Here is a 13,751-nt window from a genome sequence, read left to right on the forward strand (position 1 = left end):
CTTCTGGATGACTATGGAAACTTCTGCTTACCAAAGCAGCTGTTTTATTTTTAGTTAATTCAAATTCTGATTAGTGTTACAGCTCTAAAATTGGTCCATAAATAATATATATGTCATGATATATATAATAATAATATTATTATAATGTCTTTATATATAAATCTTAATGCTTATAGCTCTTGGTAAAGACTTTATCAATATAGAGTTTTTTTGAAAATAGTCTTTCGGGGGACCAGCTGAAGTGTCTCTGTACCAATGCACGCAGCATGGGAAATAAACAGGAAGAGCTGGAGATGTGCGCACAGGAGCAGGGCTACGACCTTGTTGGCATCACGGAGACGTGGTGGGACGACTCGTATGACTGGAGCGTCAACAGGGAGGGGTATAGGCTTTTTAGAAAGGACAGGAAGGGGAGATGAGGAGGGGGTGTTGCTCTCTACTCAGCAACCAGCTGGAGTGTGTGGAGCTCTGTCTGGGGATGGAAGAGGAGCTGACAGAGAGCTTATGGGTCAAGATTAGAGGAAGGGGACGGACAGGGGACGTTATGGTGGGGGTCTGTTACAGGCCACCTGGCCAGGACAGAGCAGATGAGGCGCTCTATAGGCAGATAGGAGCAGTCTCACGGTCACGAGCCCTGGTCCTCAAGGGGGGCTTCAACCACCCTGACATCTGTTGGAGAGACAACACGGCAGGGCACAGGCAGTCCAGGAGGTTCCTGGAATGCGTGGATGACAACTTCCTCCTGCAGGCGATAGAGGAGCCAACAAGGAGGGGTGCCATGCTCGACCTTGTGCTCACCAACAGGGAGGGGCTGGTTGGGGATGTGAAACTAAAGGACAGCCTTGGCTGCAGCAACAACAACACGGTGGAGTTCAAGATCCATGAGGCAATGAGGAAACTACATGGCAAGCTCTCTGCCCTAGACTTCAGGAAGGCAGACTTCGGCCCCTTCAGGGACCTGATGGGCCAAGTGACATAGGAGGTGTCCCTGGAGGGAAGTGGGGCCCGGGCAAGTCCACATTCAAGGAGCACCTCGTCCAAGCTCAGCAGAGGTGCATCCTGACGAAGAACAAGTTGGGCAAAAAGGCCAGGAGGCCTGTGTGGATGAGCAAGGAGCTCCTGGACCAACTGAAAGTGAAGAGGAAAGCCTATAGAGGGTGGAAGCAGAGACAGGTAGCCTGGGAGGACTACAAAGAGGCTGTGCGAGTGGCCAGGGATCGGGTGAGGAAGGCTAAAGCCCTGACGGAATTGAATCTGGCCAGGCATATGAAAAGCAACAAGAAAGGCTTCTATAGGTATGCAGGGGACAAAAAGTCCAAGGAGAATGTAGGCCTGCTCCGGAAGGAAACAGGTGTCCTGGTTACCCAGGACATGGAGAAGGCTGAGGTAGTCAATGACTTTTTTTTGCCTCAGTCTCCACCGATAAGGCTGTGGAAGGCACAAGCAGGGACTGTGAGGATGAAGAACCGTCCACTGTCCTCGAAGAGCAGGTTCGGGAACATCTGAGGAACTTGAAGGTGCACAAGTCCATGGGACCTGATGGGATCCATCCGTGGGTCCCGAGGGAACTGGCAGATGAAGTTGCCAAGCCACTGACCATCATATTTGAGAAGTCGTGGCGGTCTGGTGAGGTCCCCAATGACTGGAAGAGGGGGAACATAACCCCAATTTTTAAAAAGGGGAATAAGGAAGACCCAGGTAACTACAGGCTGGTCAGCCTCACCTCTGTGCCTGGCAAGGTCAATGGAGCAGATTCTCCTGGAAACCATGCTAAGGCACATGGACAGCAAGGAGGTGGTTGGTGACAGCCAACATGGCTTCACCAAGGGCAGATCGTGCCTGACCAATTTGGTGGCCTTCTATGACGGGGTGACGGCATCGGTGGACAAGGGACGAGCAATGGATATCATCTACTTGGGCTTGTGAAAGCTTTTGACACTGTCCCACACGACATCCTTCTCTCTAAACTAGAGAGACATGGGTTTGATGGACGGACCACTCGGTGGATAAGGAGTTGGCTGGATGGCTGCACTCAGAGAGTGGTGGTCAACGGCTCAATGTCCATGTGGAGACCGGTCACGAGTGGCGTCCCTCAGGGGTCCGTGCTGGGCCCGGCCCTGTTCAACATCTTTGTCGGCGACATGGACAGTGGGATAGAGTGCACCCTCAGCAAGTTCACCGATGACATCAAGCTGCGTGGTGCCATTGACAAACTGGAAGGGAGGGATGCCATCCAGAGGGACCTTGACAGGCTGGAGAGGTGGGCCCGTGCCAACCTCATGAAGTTCAACCAGGCCAAGTGCAAGGTCCTGCACCTGGGTCATGGCAATCCCAGGCACAAATACAGGCTGGGCGGAGAATGGATTGAGAGCAGCCCTGAGGAGAAGGACTTGGGAGTGCTGGTGGACGAGAAGCTCAACATGAGCCGGCAATGTGCCCTTGCAGCCCAGAAGGCCAACTGCATCCTGGGCTGCATCAAGAGGAGCATGGCCAGCAGGTTGAGGGAGGTGATTCTCCCCCTCTACTCTGCCCTGGTGAGACCCCACCTGGAGTACTGTGTCCAGTTGTGGAGACCCCAACATAAGAAGGATCTGTACTTGTTGGAGCAAGTCCAGAGGAGGGCCACAAAGATAAGAGGGCTGGAGCACCTTTCCTATGAGGACAGGCTGAGAGAGTTGGGGCTGTTCAGCCTGGAGAAGAGGAGGCTCTGGGGAGACCATATAGCTGTCTTCCAGTACCTCAAGGGGGCCTACAAGAAAGATGGGGAAAGGCTGTTCAGTAGGGCCTGTTGCGACAGGACGAGGGGTAATGGTTTTAAAATAGAGGGGGGTAGATTTAGATTGGATATTAGGAAAAAATTTTTTACAGTGCGCGTTGTAGAACACTGGAACAGGTTGCCCAGAAAGGTGATGGAACCCCCATCCCTGGAAATGTTCAAGGCCAAGTTGGATGAGGCTCTGAGCAACCGGATGTGGTCGGGGATGTCCCTTCTCCTTGCAGGGGTGTTGGACTAGATGACCTTTGAAGGACCCTTCCAACTCTAACCATTCTGTGAGTCTGTGATTTGACAACATACTGAACTTCTGAAAGCTGAAGGTCTGCCTAGTTGCCTTTATTAGTCTTGTACAGTTAACTTCCCTGCAACTAGTTGAACTAAGTGGATGCAGAGCAGACACCTTTACTGAAGAAAATAGAGAGGTGGAGTGTTCAGGAACAAAAAGGATTTCTCATTTCTGTACTTTCCTGTGTTAAGTGCTAAAAAGTCTGTTGGGTTAAAAAAGGTCAGGGATTTTGTAGGAGAAATTGACTGTTGTTGGTAAACAGTTGACAAAAGTTGTGCTATTTATGCCAATTGTGTTCCAACTCTTGTCTTTGATTTATAAAATTATTTAACTATTCTTTTATTTTTTTGAAAATTTGTAGTCATCCTTTTCAGCTTTTATAAACTTCCTTTATTAAAAGTATTCTACTATCTCTCCTATCTTATGAAGCATTTTATTGAGGATGGTCCGTTTTCTTCAGTTTCTTTCTGGAAAGCATTACCTAAAGTAGAAGGTTAAAAATACTTATTTTCATTTTAGGTTTTTATCGTGAAAATTGGATTTATGTTCATAAAGAAAGCACCAGAGAAGTAAGTCCTGCATGCTGTGGGTCAATTCCTACACTCTTTGTGCTTCTTAATTGACAAATATTATTTAAAAAAAAAATACAATGCATTCATGCTGTATAGTCTTAGGGGTTATGTTCGATTCTCTCTTCATTGGTACCATAGTACACCTGCATGTGGTGAGGCAAAGGCATCTAGCAAAGTTACTTTTACATGGGTCATTGTGGCAGAGATGTGGGAACTTACAAGGATGGACATAAGTTTTCCACTACTTCTTCAAGCCATCTTTGTCTCTATCTGTATTGTGTGTCTTTGAACTAAAATTGAAAGTATTTGCAAAACCAGAGTAATATCTCCAAAGAAGGTGTCTGCAGGCAGCTACCTGATGTTTTGTAATCTTGATGTAGATTTTAATATAAGTAAAACTTCACTTTCAAACTTTGCAAAGAGGACTTTCATAGCCCACAAAGTCCAGATGCTTTCAGTTTTGTGTAGAAACTGTATCATGCAACTGTAAAGGGAACATGAAAGATCTAGAAATGGCCTCCTGGAAAGCCAAGAGTTAATATACATTCGTTGTATGTAGAGAAACTGTCTTGAAGTTTGAGTTTCATTCCTGTGTTCATTCCTATGGTTACCTGGCATGGGTGGAACTTGGACACCTGTAAGGATGTCTTTCATCCACAATAATGTTAGGGTATTAGAGCCTTTCACCAGATTCATAGACCTCTTTCCCAGTTTTATCTTCAGACATGAGAGATGTATTTACTTACATTGGTTTGCAAAAGTCTCGAGGACCCTTTTTCTAATTGTGCCATGTCAAATTTAGGGTAAGAAAGAAGGGAGAGTGACAGACTTTCACCAGTCATTATGATGTTTTGAGTTATAAAGTTGTTAAGCTGAATTTTCAAACTACACTTGGGCCAAAACACAAATTGCCTAAAATCACTCCTTACTGTCCTTCATAACCTGTATGTTGAGATTATGGGTTCCCCTCCCCCCCATATTTGTGCAGAAGTTGACATACTGGTGATGTGTGATTGTTTGCTTGGGTTTCTTTTCCTTTCAGAAAGTGAACAAAATATTTTGTTGTACCAGTTAGCTTATTCTTGTCACCACTGTTGTCTTCTAATAATTGACCATTCACCTTTCCTGCTTTTTTTAAAAGAGCAAACAACAGCAAAACAAGGATGGTTAGAATTAATCACTAATCTTTTTCACATAATTCCTTATATAAATTCAAAAGCTTAAAGGAAAAAGTTGAAAGTTAATCATAGAAACATAAATGGTTTGGGCTGGAAGGGTTAAAGTTTATCTAGTTCCAACCCCCCTGCCATGGGCAGGGACACCTTCCATTAGACCAAGTTGCTTAAAGCCCCACCTGACCTGGCCTTGAACACTTAAGTAGCAGAATGAAGAAGTAGCAAGTAATAAACATACTTGAACCAAAAAATTCAGAGCAACAGTTTAAGCTAATCTAAAATGTAATTTACAGAGGTTCTAGTTTTACTTACAAGTTGTAATCTTACTTGATTTTGAAATGGCTCAATCTTGCAACTAGGAGACTTTTTTCCAAACTAGATAGTGAATTTTAGGGCAAAGTGACAAGAGCAGGATTACTAACATACTGCTCTGCAAGTATCCCTTTCACCAGTTATAGGCTTTTTCTCATTATGTTTGCTCCGAGGCTCCTGTGTGGCTCTAAATTTACTCAGCTTATGTGATCCCATGTAATTTCCAGTACTACTAACACCTTAAGTAGCTCTGCAACAGCCGCTGGAACTTCCATTTTCACCTTAAGACACCTGTGCAGAAGAACCAAAAGAAAATGCAGTTTCTCTTGCTGCCTAAGAAAAACTGTGCCTTAGCTTGTAGCCCCCAGAAAATAAACTCTAGATGTTGAGACCACTTGTTCTGCCAGTCCCAGGAGCAAGTAGCTCTGTTCACACCCTCAAATGTGAACACAAACTCAGTCAGTTAATGCTTATGGTTGTAAGTGCAGACTGTTGTACAGACAACCTCTACTTTGTGCTGAGGCAAATGGAGAGCATGATAGCCATGAGAGAGTACCAGCACTGTGGCCGTGCAGTAGTGGAGTAGATTTCCAGGACGCTCAGATACTGGTGATTACAGATTGCATGTTTAGTATGAACTTAAAGGCCTTGCTGTCAAGTAATACTATATCCCTACTGTTGGTTCCAAATAGCATATCTGGTTCCATTTGTTCTACAAGAAATTAAATAAATCTTCAGTCCAGATATATTGTATTTCTCGGGAGCATGGTATACAAAAGCATCAGTTGCACAACAGAGTGCTTTTCTGAATATATTCCTCAATTTTATCTTGTTTCTTTCCATTTAAAGTGTGTTTATTTTTCTTCTCAGAGACATGGCTATTGCACTCTGGGAGAAGCTTTTAACCGCTTAGACTTTTCAAGTGCAATCCAGGACATCAGAAGGTTCAATTACGTGGTCAAAGTAAGCTCTTTATTTTATATGCGTATTTTAAAAATGCATTTGCTGATGTGTCTATGTGTACGAAAGAAATAATTTTGCACTGAACATTTGATGTTTTGTGACTGTAGAAATATCCTGTTCTTATGTAACTTCTACTGCGTGAAGCAACTTCAAACTGAGTAATTCTTCTTTGGTGAGAACTCTTTCTATTGCTTTATGAAAGCCTGTAGCTTGAGGAGGATGGTGATGGCCAGCATGTTTTGTATTTAGAAGGAAACACTGATGGTAGTTTCAGTTGTTCGTCAGTCTGGGTAGTGAATGCTCTTTAAAGGCAAAAGAATCCCTATACAACCAAAAATAGCAAAGTGTAGTACCTCTTAAACATACTTTACTAGGTCTTAAATATGCTTAAAATAGCAATTTCTAGAAGAATATCTGATGTGTGAATATTCTGCTCTTTCTGTTTCTTCTGCAGCTTCTTAACAGTCCTGTGACTCACTGCTCTCTTTTAAAATTAGTTTTTATTTTTATCTGGACAAGATATAGATATATCTACCTTTTATTAACATCTCTTAAAACTCAAGACTCCAGCTTTTTCAGTCTTCCTTTTTTTTTTTGTCTTCCAGAAATTGGTTTTATTGCAAGCTGTCTTTTACAAATAATGTAACATGAAGATTATAGAAACATTTAAGTTATACTAATGTCAATTTTTCCTTGGAAAGTCTCTTTCTTTACTATACTAGCTGTTCTGGGTCATGCCTAGTCTTCAGTTGAAAATTAAGTGCATGGAACCTGTAAGTTCTGGACAACAGTGCTATCTTCCTGTTTTCCAAAACTACATTCACTTGTACTTTAGGGAGCTGCATAATATCATGCCTTAATTTCCTTGATGCCTAACTAGCTGCCTGCTTGGAAATACCTATTCTGGCAGATACTGATCTTTCTCTAGCCCCAGGTTTTTTTTTGTCATCAAACTTGAGTTAGTAGAGTGCTTGTCCTAACTCAGAGAAGCTCAAAATGTAAGACCTATCAGGACTAAAGTTCAGTTCAATGGTGAGGCTGTTCACGAATAATGTAGTGGTTGGAATGTTTCCAGAGCTTGAAAAGACACAAATCAAAATTCAATAAACATACCAGGAGAACACCCTTACCACTAGGCTGTGGAGTATTTGGAGAGAAAACAGATTCTACCGATCCTTGTGAAGCTGAGAAAGCATAATTTACTTCCAGAAAAACAAGAGATGTGGGATCAAAGGAAACAAAGCAAAAAGGATTTGCTTCCAGGCTAGTGGTCAGGGTACTTGCCTGTTTTATTCCCCTTGCAGATTTTTCAGTATATATATGCATCGTGGTTTAGAACATTGATTTTTTTTTTTTTTTTAATGCTGTTTTGGGAGCAGAAAGAAGAACCTTGATCTCTCCCAACACTTCTCAGCCTCAAACAGTACAATGAAAAAAGAACACCTAAAAAAGAAGAATCATGTTATAAATTAGGTCAACCTTGAGTGCCTCACTTGAATGATAAACAGGTAGAATGAATCCAGAAGTAGAATTTTACATGTTTCTAGATGCTGCAGTGCCTAAGCTGAGTTGCTCAAAACAGTTAATCGGAACAACGTGCAAGGTCTAACATAAGCACATTGACCAGTTTCCCTTCTGTTTGCCAAAAAATATAAAATGACTAGTTTAGTTAGCCAGGCTTAAAATTGTTGAGAAAGGAACAATACTTTAAAATTGAGGAATTTGGCTTTGTGATTCAAACTGTTACTAGAGTAACAGTAGACCTTGAGAAATTAAGATGGGTTTAGAATAGCAGACACACTTCCATAAACCTTTTAACACTTCAGAATTTCTTTGAATTTTTTTTAAATTGTAGGATTGTTTTACAGTTACAAAAATTTAATTATATCTTTGTATTGGTTCCTCTGAGGTGATGGAGGCAAACTGAATCCTGTCAACATGGATAGATGATCCACTTTGGTTCTCCAACTATCTAAAACCCTCCCAGTTATTATTAAAAGTTAATACAGATGTCTGCTCAAGACCTTTTTAGAGCAGGCAGTGAGGGGAGGCAGTAGGATCAGCTATTTTCCTGCGCTTATAATGATAATTTCTTAGCTGTTAAATGTCTGATACATTGAGTTTGATATGGATAGTCTTTTTTTTAAAATGTTGCAATTTGAATAAACAGTTGATCCATTCAAAGCTGTAATCTGTAGTAGACAACATAAGCGGTGTCTGTGCATGTGTCAGTACAGCTGAACTCGCGTCTCAGATCCTTGTACTCGTGCGCCTGCTACAATTGTCTTAAGCCTTGCATATTAACTTCCACTGAAATGGGAATCTTCATTAAAATTAGCCAGGTGGAATTTATTTCCTTGATTTGATCTTTAGCCTGAGTAACATAACTGATTTTTTTTCAGACTTAATCAAGAGAAATGTACATACTTGCTTTAATTGGCAAACTGCCAGGTACCTCTAGGTGTGCTCCAAATTATTCATCAAACTAAAAGGCTTTGAAGATGCCAAGAAAGAGATTCTGATATCTCGTCTCAAAAACTGTATAAATAGATTGCTTGTATTTAAATACATCAGGAGAATTATTTCCTCCTTTCATAGCACATAATGTTTTGTCAGGAATCATGCAGAGAAGCCAGAAGGAATATTATTAAATCGGGGAGAGAACAGGTGTATTCTCTCTTCTCCGAAGAAAAATTAACGTTGAGCGTAGTGGCAAATCGCTGTTTTAGAAATGAAGATACAAAATCATTTTTGGCAGGCTTAGTCTCTGTTCAGCCTCTGCCAATAGTTGATGCTGTTCTACAAAGCACGGCTCTGCGGGTTAGTGTTCAGAGCACTCTGTAGGGGATGCTGGTTTCTGCTCCCTGCTTTCCCTTTCGCATGTATTGAGAACTCTTGTTCTGAGCTCAGCATTATGAATAGCAATTGTAAAATTCGGTGCCACACTTCTAAACATTGCAATACTATCATCGCATCGAAGTCTCTCTTTTATCTCATACTATGACCATTTTGTGTTGAAGAGGCAATGGTGCTTGGCAGCTACAAAACTGAATCTCAGGTGTAAAAGCAAAGGTGTCAGAATGGAGCAAGGGCTGCCTCTAGTAGCTGAAGCTTGGCAATCATGTGCAGCAAGAACTTAACCTATTCTGCTTACTTTCCCCTAGGCCATTCCCACCACCCTTGCCACTCTTCTGTTCACAGTGGTTCCAGAGAGAAATGTTAAGGGAAAGTTACTAATACAGTATGTATGCTGCTCATCATTAGATTAGCTAAACCGGGGGTTGCTCCCACATTCAGGTCCCTGGTAGAAGAAAGCACATTCCCCCTCCGTGAGCAGAAAGTAGTGCACTAAGTTCATCACATCTCAGTTTGACCAGTATGATACTCAAATTGGAAGTCTGGTAGTTGGTATCAGTTCAATGTGATATTCCTGGCCACAAAATCTGTCAGGGGGTTCAGGACCCAGCCACATCAAAAACTACGTTTCTATTTGTGAGCTTCCAAAACAGTCTCTCTCCATTGTTTCATTACAGCTTATAAAGGCCATATGTCATGTGCTCTGTCACGGGGATAAACACTAGTATTTGTATAGTATTTTGAAAATGTACATCTCTTTGTGAGTTGTTCATGGGATGCCAGTAGGAATGCCTACAGCTTTCTGTGTTTGTCTTGCTTAATTTTCTAAACTCTGTAGTTATGTTTTCAGGAAATGTGGTTGCAGTGCTCTAGGCTGTTCTAGGTGAATGTATGTACTGAAAGTCTGTATTTGAAACCATTCTTTGCTTCTGTCATTCTTCTGAGTTTTAATTCTTTGTCCTAGCTTTTGCAGTTAATTGCGAAATCCCAGTTAACCTCACTGAGTGGTGCAGCACAGAAGAACTACTTTAACATTTTGGACAAAATTGTGCGGAAGGGTAAGACCTAAGGTTTTGTAATCTGCTTGTTCACATTTAATTGCTATGACTAATCTATTGGTTGATTTTTTTTGTTGTTGTTGTTAGCTTTATTACTGTTTTTACATTGTAACATAAAGCAACGGCATATTTAATTAGTGAATGGTTTCATACTTTTCATCCCACAGTTTCAGTAAGTTGTTTTCTCTTGATTATTGAATCATGTCTGTTGAAACAGATTGAAGTTAAATGACAATTAGATTCTATTCAGAAACTATTGGTTACTATTAAGTTATACTCTTGATGAAACATGAAAGCTTTTAGATGAGTAGCATGTTTGTTTTTCCATTTGCATGACATACTGAGACTTCAAGTACATAACTGCTTTTCTTTATTTTAAAAAGAGCTGTTAGTTAATATTGGAAAAAATATTTTTCTGGTAACCACACTAAGTGGAGATGTAACACTATCAGCTTTGAACAGAAGAAATTTGATTTATAACTAGTTGTTCAGTATTAAGTTTATTAAATGCATAGCATGATGTGTTACATCAAATTTGCCATGAAATTGTTAATTATTGGTCTCGCCCTTACAGAACAGCATTTAATAAATGTCATGGTAGGAATTAGGGCAGCTATTTGCACACAAACAGTTGACTTGTTGTTAGTTCATCTAAAAAAGTGTTGATTAGCTTGAGCTAACTGTATTAGCTTGGTTAACTCAGTTAACCAAAATTGTATTTGTTTTGTTTTCCAGTCATGGAAGACCAACATAACCCACGATTAATCAAAGAACTTCTACAGGATCTGAGTTCTACTCTCTGTATACTGATTAGGGGAGTAGGAAAATCTGTGTTGGTAGGGAACATCAATATTTGGATTTGCCGATTAGAAACAATCCTTCTGTGGCAACAACAACTGAAAAACCTTCAGATGAACAAGGTATGTTATTAAGTCATGCTAAAAAGTAATTGGAGGGCAGGTATATTGAACATGGGTTTATGATTTGTAGGTGAACAAAGTTTCAAATACATCTTAGAGTTTTACTTTTTTCTTTGTTTTTAGCAAAGTAAATATGAAATTAAATGAAACAGAATCAACTTAATTTTCTAATGTTTGAATAGCTCTTCTCTAGTGAGGGCTGCTACAGTGCCTGTACTCCTGGTTTCTGCTAGAGATGTATACATATAATTGTTTTTCTCACCCAAAGAAATTTCAAACTGTTTATTTTTAGATTGTCAGGTAGAGATGGAAGAAATACCAATTTTTAATTCCAAAGTAAATGTTTTTTTTTTATTGAAGAAATAGAAATCTAGAAGGAATTTTATAGGTGGGTCAAGAAAACAGAAAATACTCACGTAGCAGTTCTACAGCTTTATTCATTAGCACGGTTGCTTTTGAAAAAGGAAAAGATAATGACTTCAGCATCTGGACTCTGATTTTTGCTACTTTCTTCAAAGCGTGTGGTATGCATGGCTCCACGTTTTTATAGTGGAAACTTCTGATGATAAGCAGGCCACTTTTTTAACCTGTCTGGGTTACTCTTGAAGGAAGAAATGCTGCAAGATGTTGCTTACAGTAAAGTCATACAACTGTTTCATCTGTTTGCTTTCAGCTATGAAATTTTGAACTTGTGCTTGCTATGTGTGCTGGGTGGGTATCTGAATAGAACAGCTAATTTTGGAATAGAAAGGAGAAATAGGGAACTCAATCTCAGCAATTTTCATATGCGAAGCAACCACAGCATAGGCAGTTTTGAGACGTTGCAGTTGCTGCGTCTGTTTCTTTCCAGTGTGCCACTTCAACCAACGTAGAACAGCTCAGATGGAAATAACTGATGAGAAATCTTGCTTCTGTAACGTTCACATATTCCTGAACGATAGTCCCAGAGATGTCTATAACAGATGATGCTATGGAAAATCTAGCCTATAAGTGAGATGAATGGTTGTGAAATAAACGGACATAAGTGAGAGCCTGCTGGAGTACAGCTGCTGTGCTACCAGTGCCTTGCTCCTGGGCAGCTCTGCTAGGTGGGGCCAGCAGCTGCCCACACTCCATCCCTTTCCAGCTGCCCACGCTGCCTCCAGCCCTGTTGGCCTTTGTGCCACCTGGCAGCTTAGGCTCTAGATTCAGTTATGTATGAGTTGTGCTGTAGGTTACCCCGTTAAAGAGAAAGTTCAGTAGAGGTATATACTCCTAATGAAAACTTTCTCAGTGCTCTGGTCTGTCACACCCTGCAGAATTCCCCATTTATGTCTGAGAGGAACTATCTATCTCCGCATTCAGAAACAAATCTACTCTCTTCTGCCTGTGATTTTCATAATGTTTTTTCATTCTGTATTTCTGCTTGTCAGTCCTATATTCTGCACTCTAGTTGTCCTAAGACAAATTGACATGTGCTCTGTTTCTTAATGAAAATAGAGAAATTATAGTTATCCTACAAATTATAAATAATTAATTCATACCTTTATTATACTTAAGGTTTTAGTCTACTTTTCTCAAAGGTGGAATTGAATATATCGGTTTTCAAGACTGTATACTCTTGAATTATTTTCTGAGAATGGGAGTGTTTTTTAAATTATTTGAAATTTTAAATAAAAAAATTAGGATATGTTTATTTTAACAGTAGGAAAGCTGTAAGTTATAAAGCTACAGTTTGCAGCTCCTTCTGTACATATATTCATTTAAGTTTTCAACAACAGTTAGAGAATAATAGTAGCCAAGTAATCAAAGTATCACAGAATTAACCATAGATATTACTCAATGCTTTTGTACAAACTAAACTAAGATCTGAGTTACCTGTAGAATAAAAATCTTACTTGTACTTATACTGTCAAGTTTTTGTAGTTAAAAGTTTTCAACTCTTATTTCCAGCAAGTCAACAATGGTCTTACGCTTAGTGATCTCCCTCTGCATATGCTGAGTAACATCTTGTACAGGTTTTCTGATGGCTGGGACATTATTACGCTGGGTCAGGTGACCCCAACTTTGTACATGCTCAGTGAAGACAGACAGTTGTGGAAAAAACTCTGCCAGTACCATTTTGCAGAAAAGCAGGTAAAAAAAAAAAAACCTTCTTATTTGCATAAATAGGGCCCTTATCTTTGTAATATGGTATATTAACTCACCCTTTTTGAGATAAAAATGTGACCGCATGCAGTAATAGTGAAAATGTTCTTTTTGGGGGGGAGCTTGGTTCATACTGAAAATTGTATTCAGCATGTCTGTGAGTTTAGAATAACTATCAGGCTGTTTCCTTGCACTACTTTAAAAAATGTCTACTGTAAGATTTTTTTTAACTACAATCCTCAACAAGTGTGGTAGACAATACTTCTAAGGTGTTTCTAATTTTAATACCTAAAGTAGAGTTTGTTTTACTAATCAACACAGGCAGATAGCTCAAACTTTTAAGTTACATGAATAGTCTAGTGAAGAGAAGAAAAAAGAGAAGGGATACTTTTCTGTCACTCTCTCATAAAAAGCATTAAAGTAATCTAGGAATGCCTCCAGAGCTGTCTTTATTTTCTGACAGTGATATATGCTGGGACAAAATCAGACTAGGTGAAAATAAAGGCATGAAAATAGAAGTTACCACATCAGAGCTGTAGGAAAAGCTTGAAAAACTTAGTACATTCCAGGCTGGAGGAGGTGAAAATACTCATTTAAAATATCTTAGGTTGAAGTGGTACCATTTGGTTGGTGACTACCAGATTAATTATTATTATTATCATCATCATCATCATAACAGGAAAGGTAGAAGTGAAGCTAATTAACT

At 40.1% G+C, this 13,751-nt stretch overlaps 1 protein-coding gene across 2 annotated transcripts in view; it reads left to right on the forward strand.

Moving 5' to 3' along the window:
* The window catches only part of FBXO25 (F-box protein 25), a 35,482-nt gene that overhangs the window by 12,146 nt on the left and 9,585 nt on the right, over window positions 1-13,751 (forward strand). For both annotated transcript variants that reach the window (XM_086745246.1, XM_086745247.1), the window contains exons 4-8: window positions 3,582-3,631; window positions 5,992-6,084; window positions 9,905-9,998; window positions 10,734-10,918; window positions 12,851-13,033. In XM_086745246.1, coding sequence (XP_086601372.1) covers window positions 3,582-3,631; window positions 5,992-6,084; window positions 9,905-9,998; window positions 10,734-10,918; window positions 12,851-13,033 — 605 coding nt within the window. The remainder of the gene's footprint in view (window positions 1-3,581; window positions 3,632-5,991; window positions 6,085-9,904; window positions 9,999-10,733; window positions 10,919-12,850; window positions 13,034-13,751) is intronic.

The sequence above is a fragment of the Chlamydotis macqueenii genome, chromosome 3 (assembly GCF_036417535.1).
Source record: "Chlamydotis macqueenii isolate bChlMac1 chromosome 3, bChlMac1.mat, whole genome shotgun sequence".
Taxonomy (NCBI): Eukaryota; Metazoa; Chordata; class Aves; order Otidiformes; family Otididae; genus Chlamydotis; species Chlamydotis macqueenii.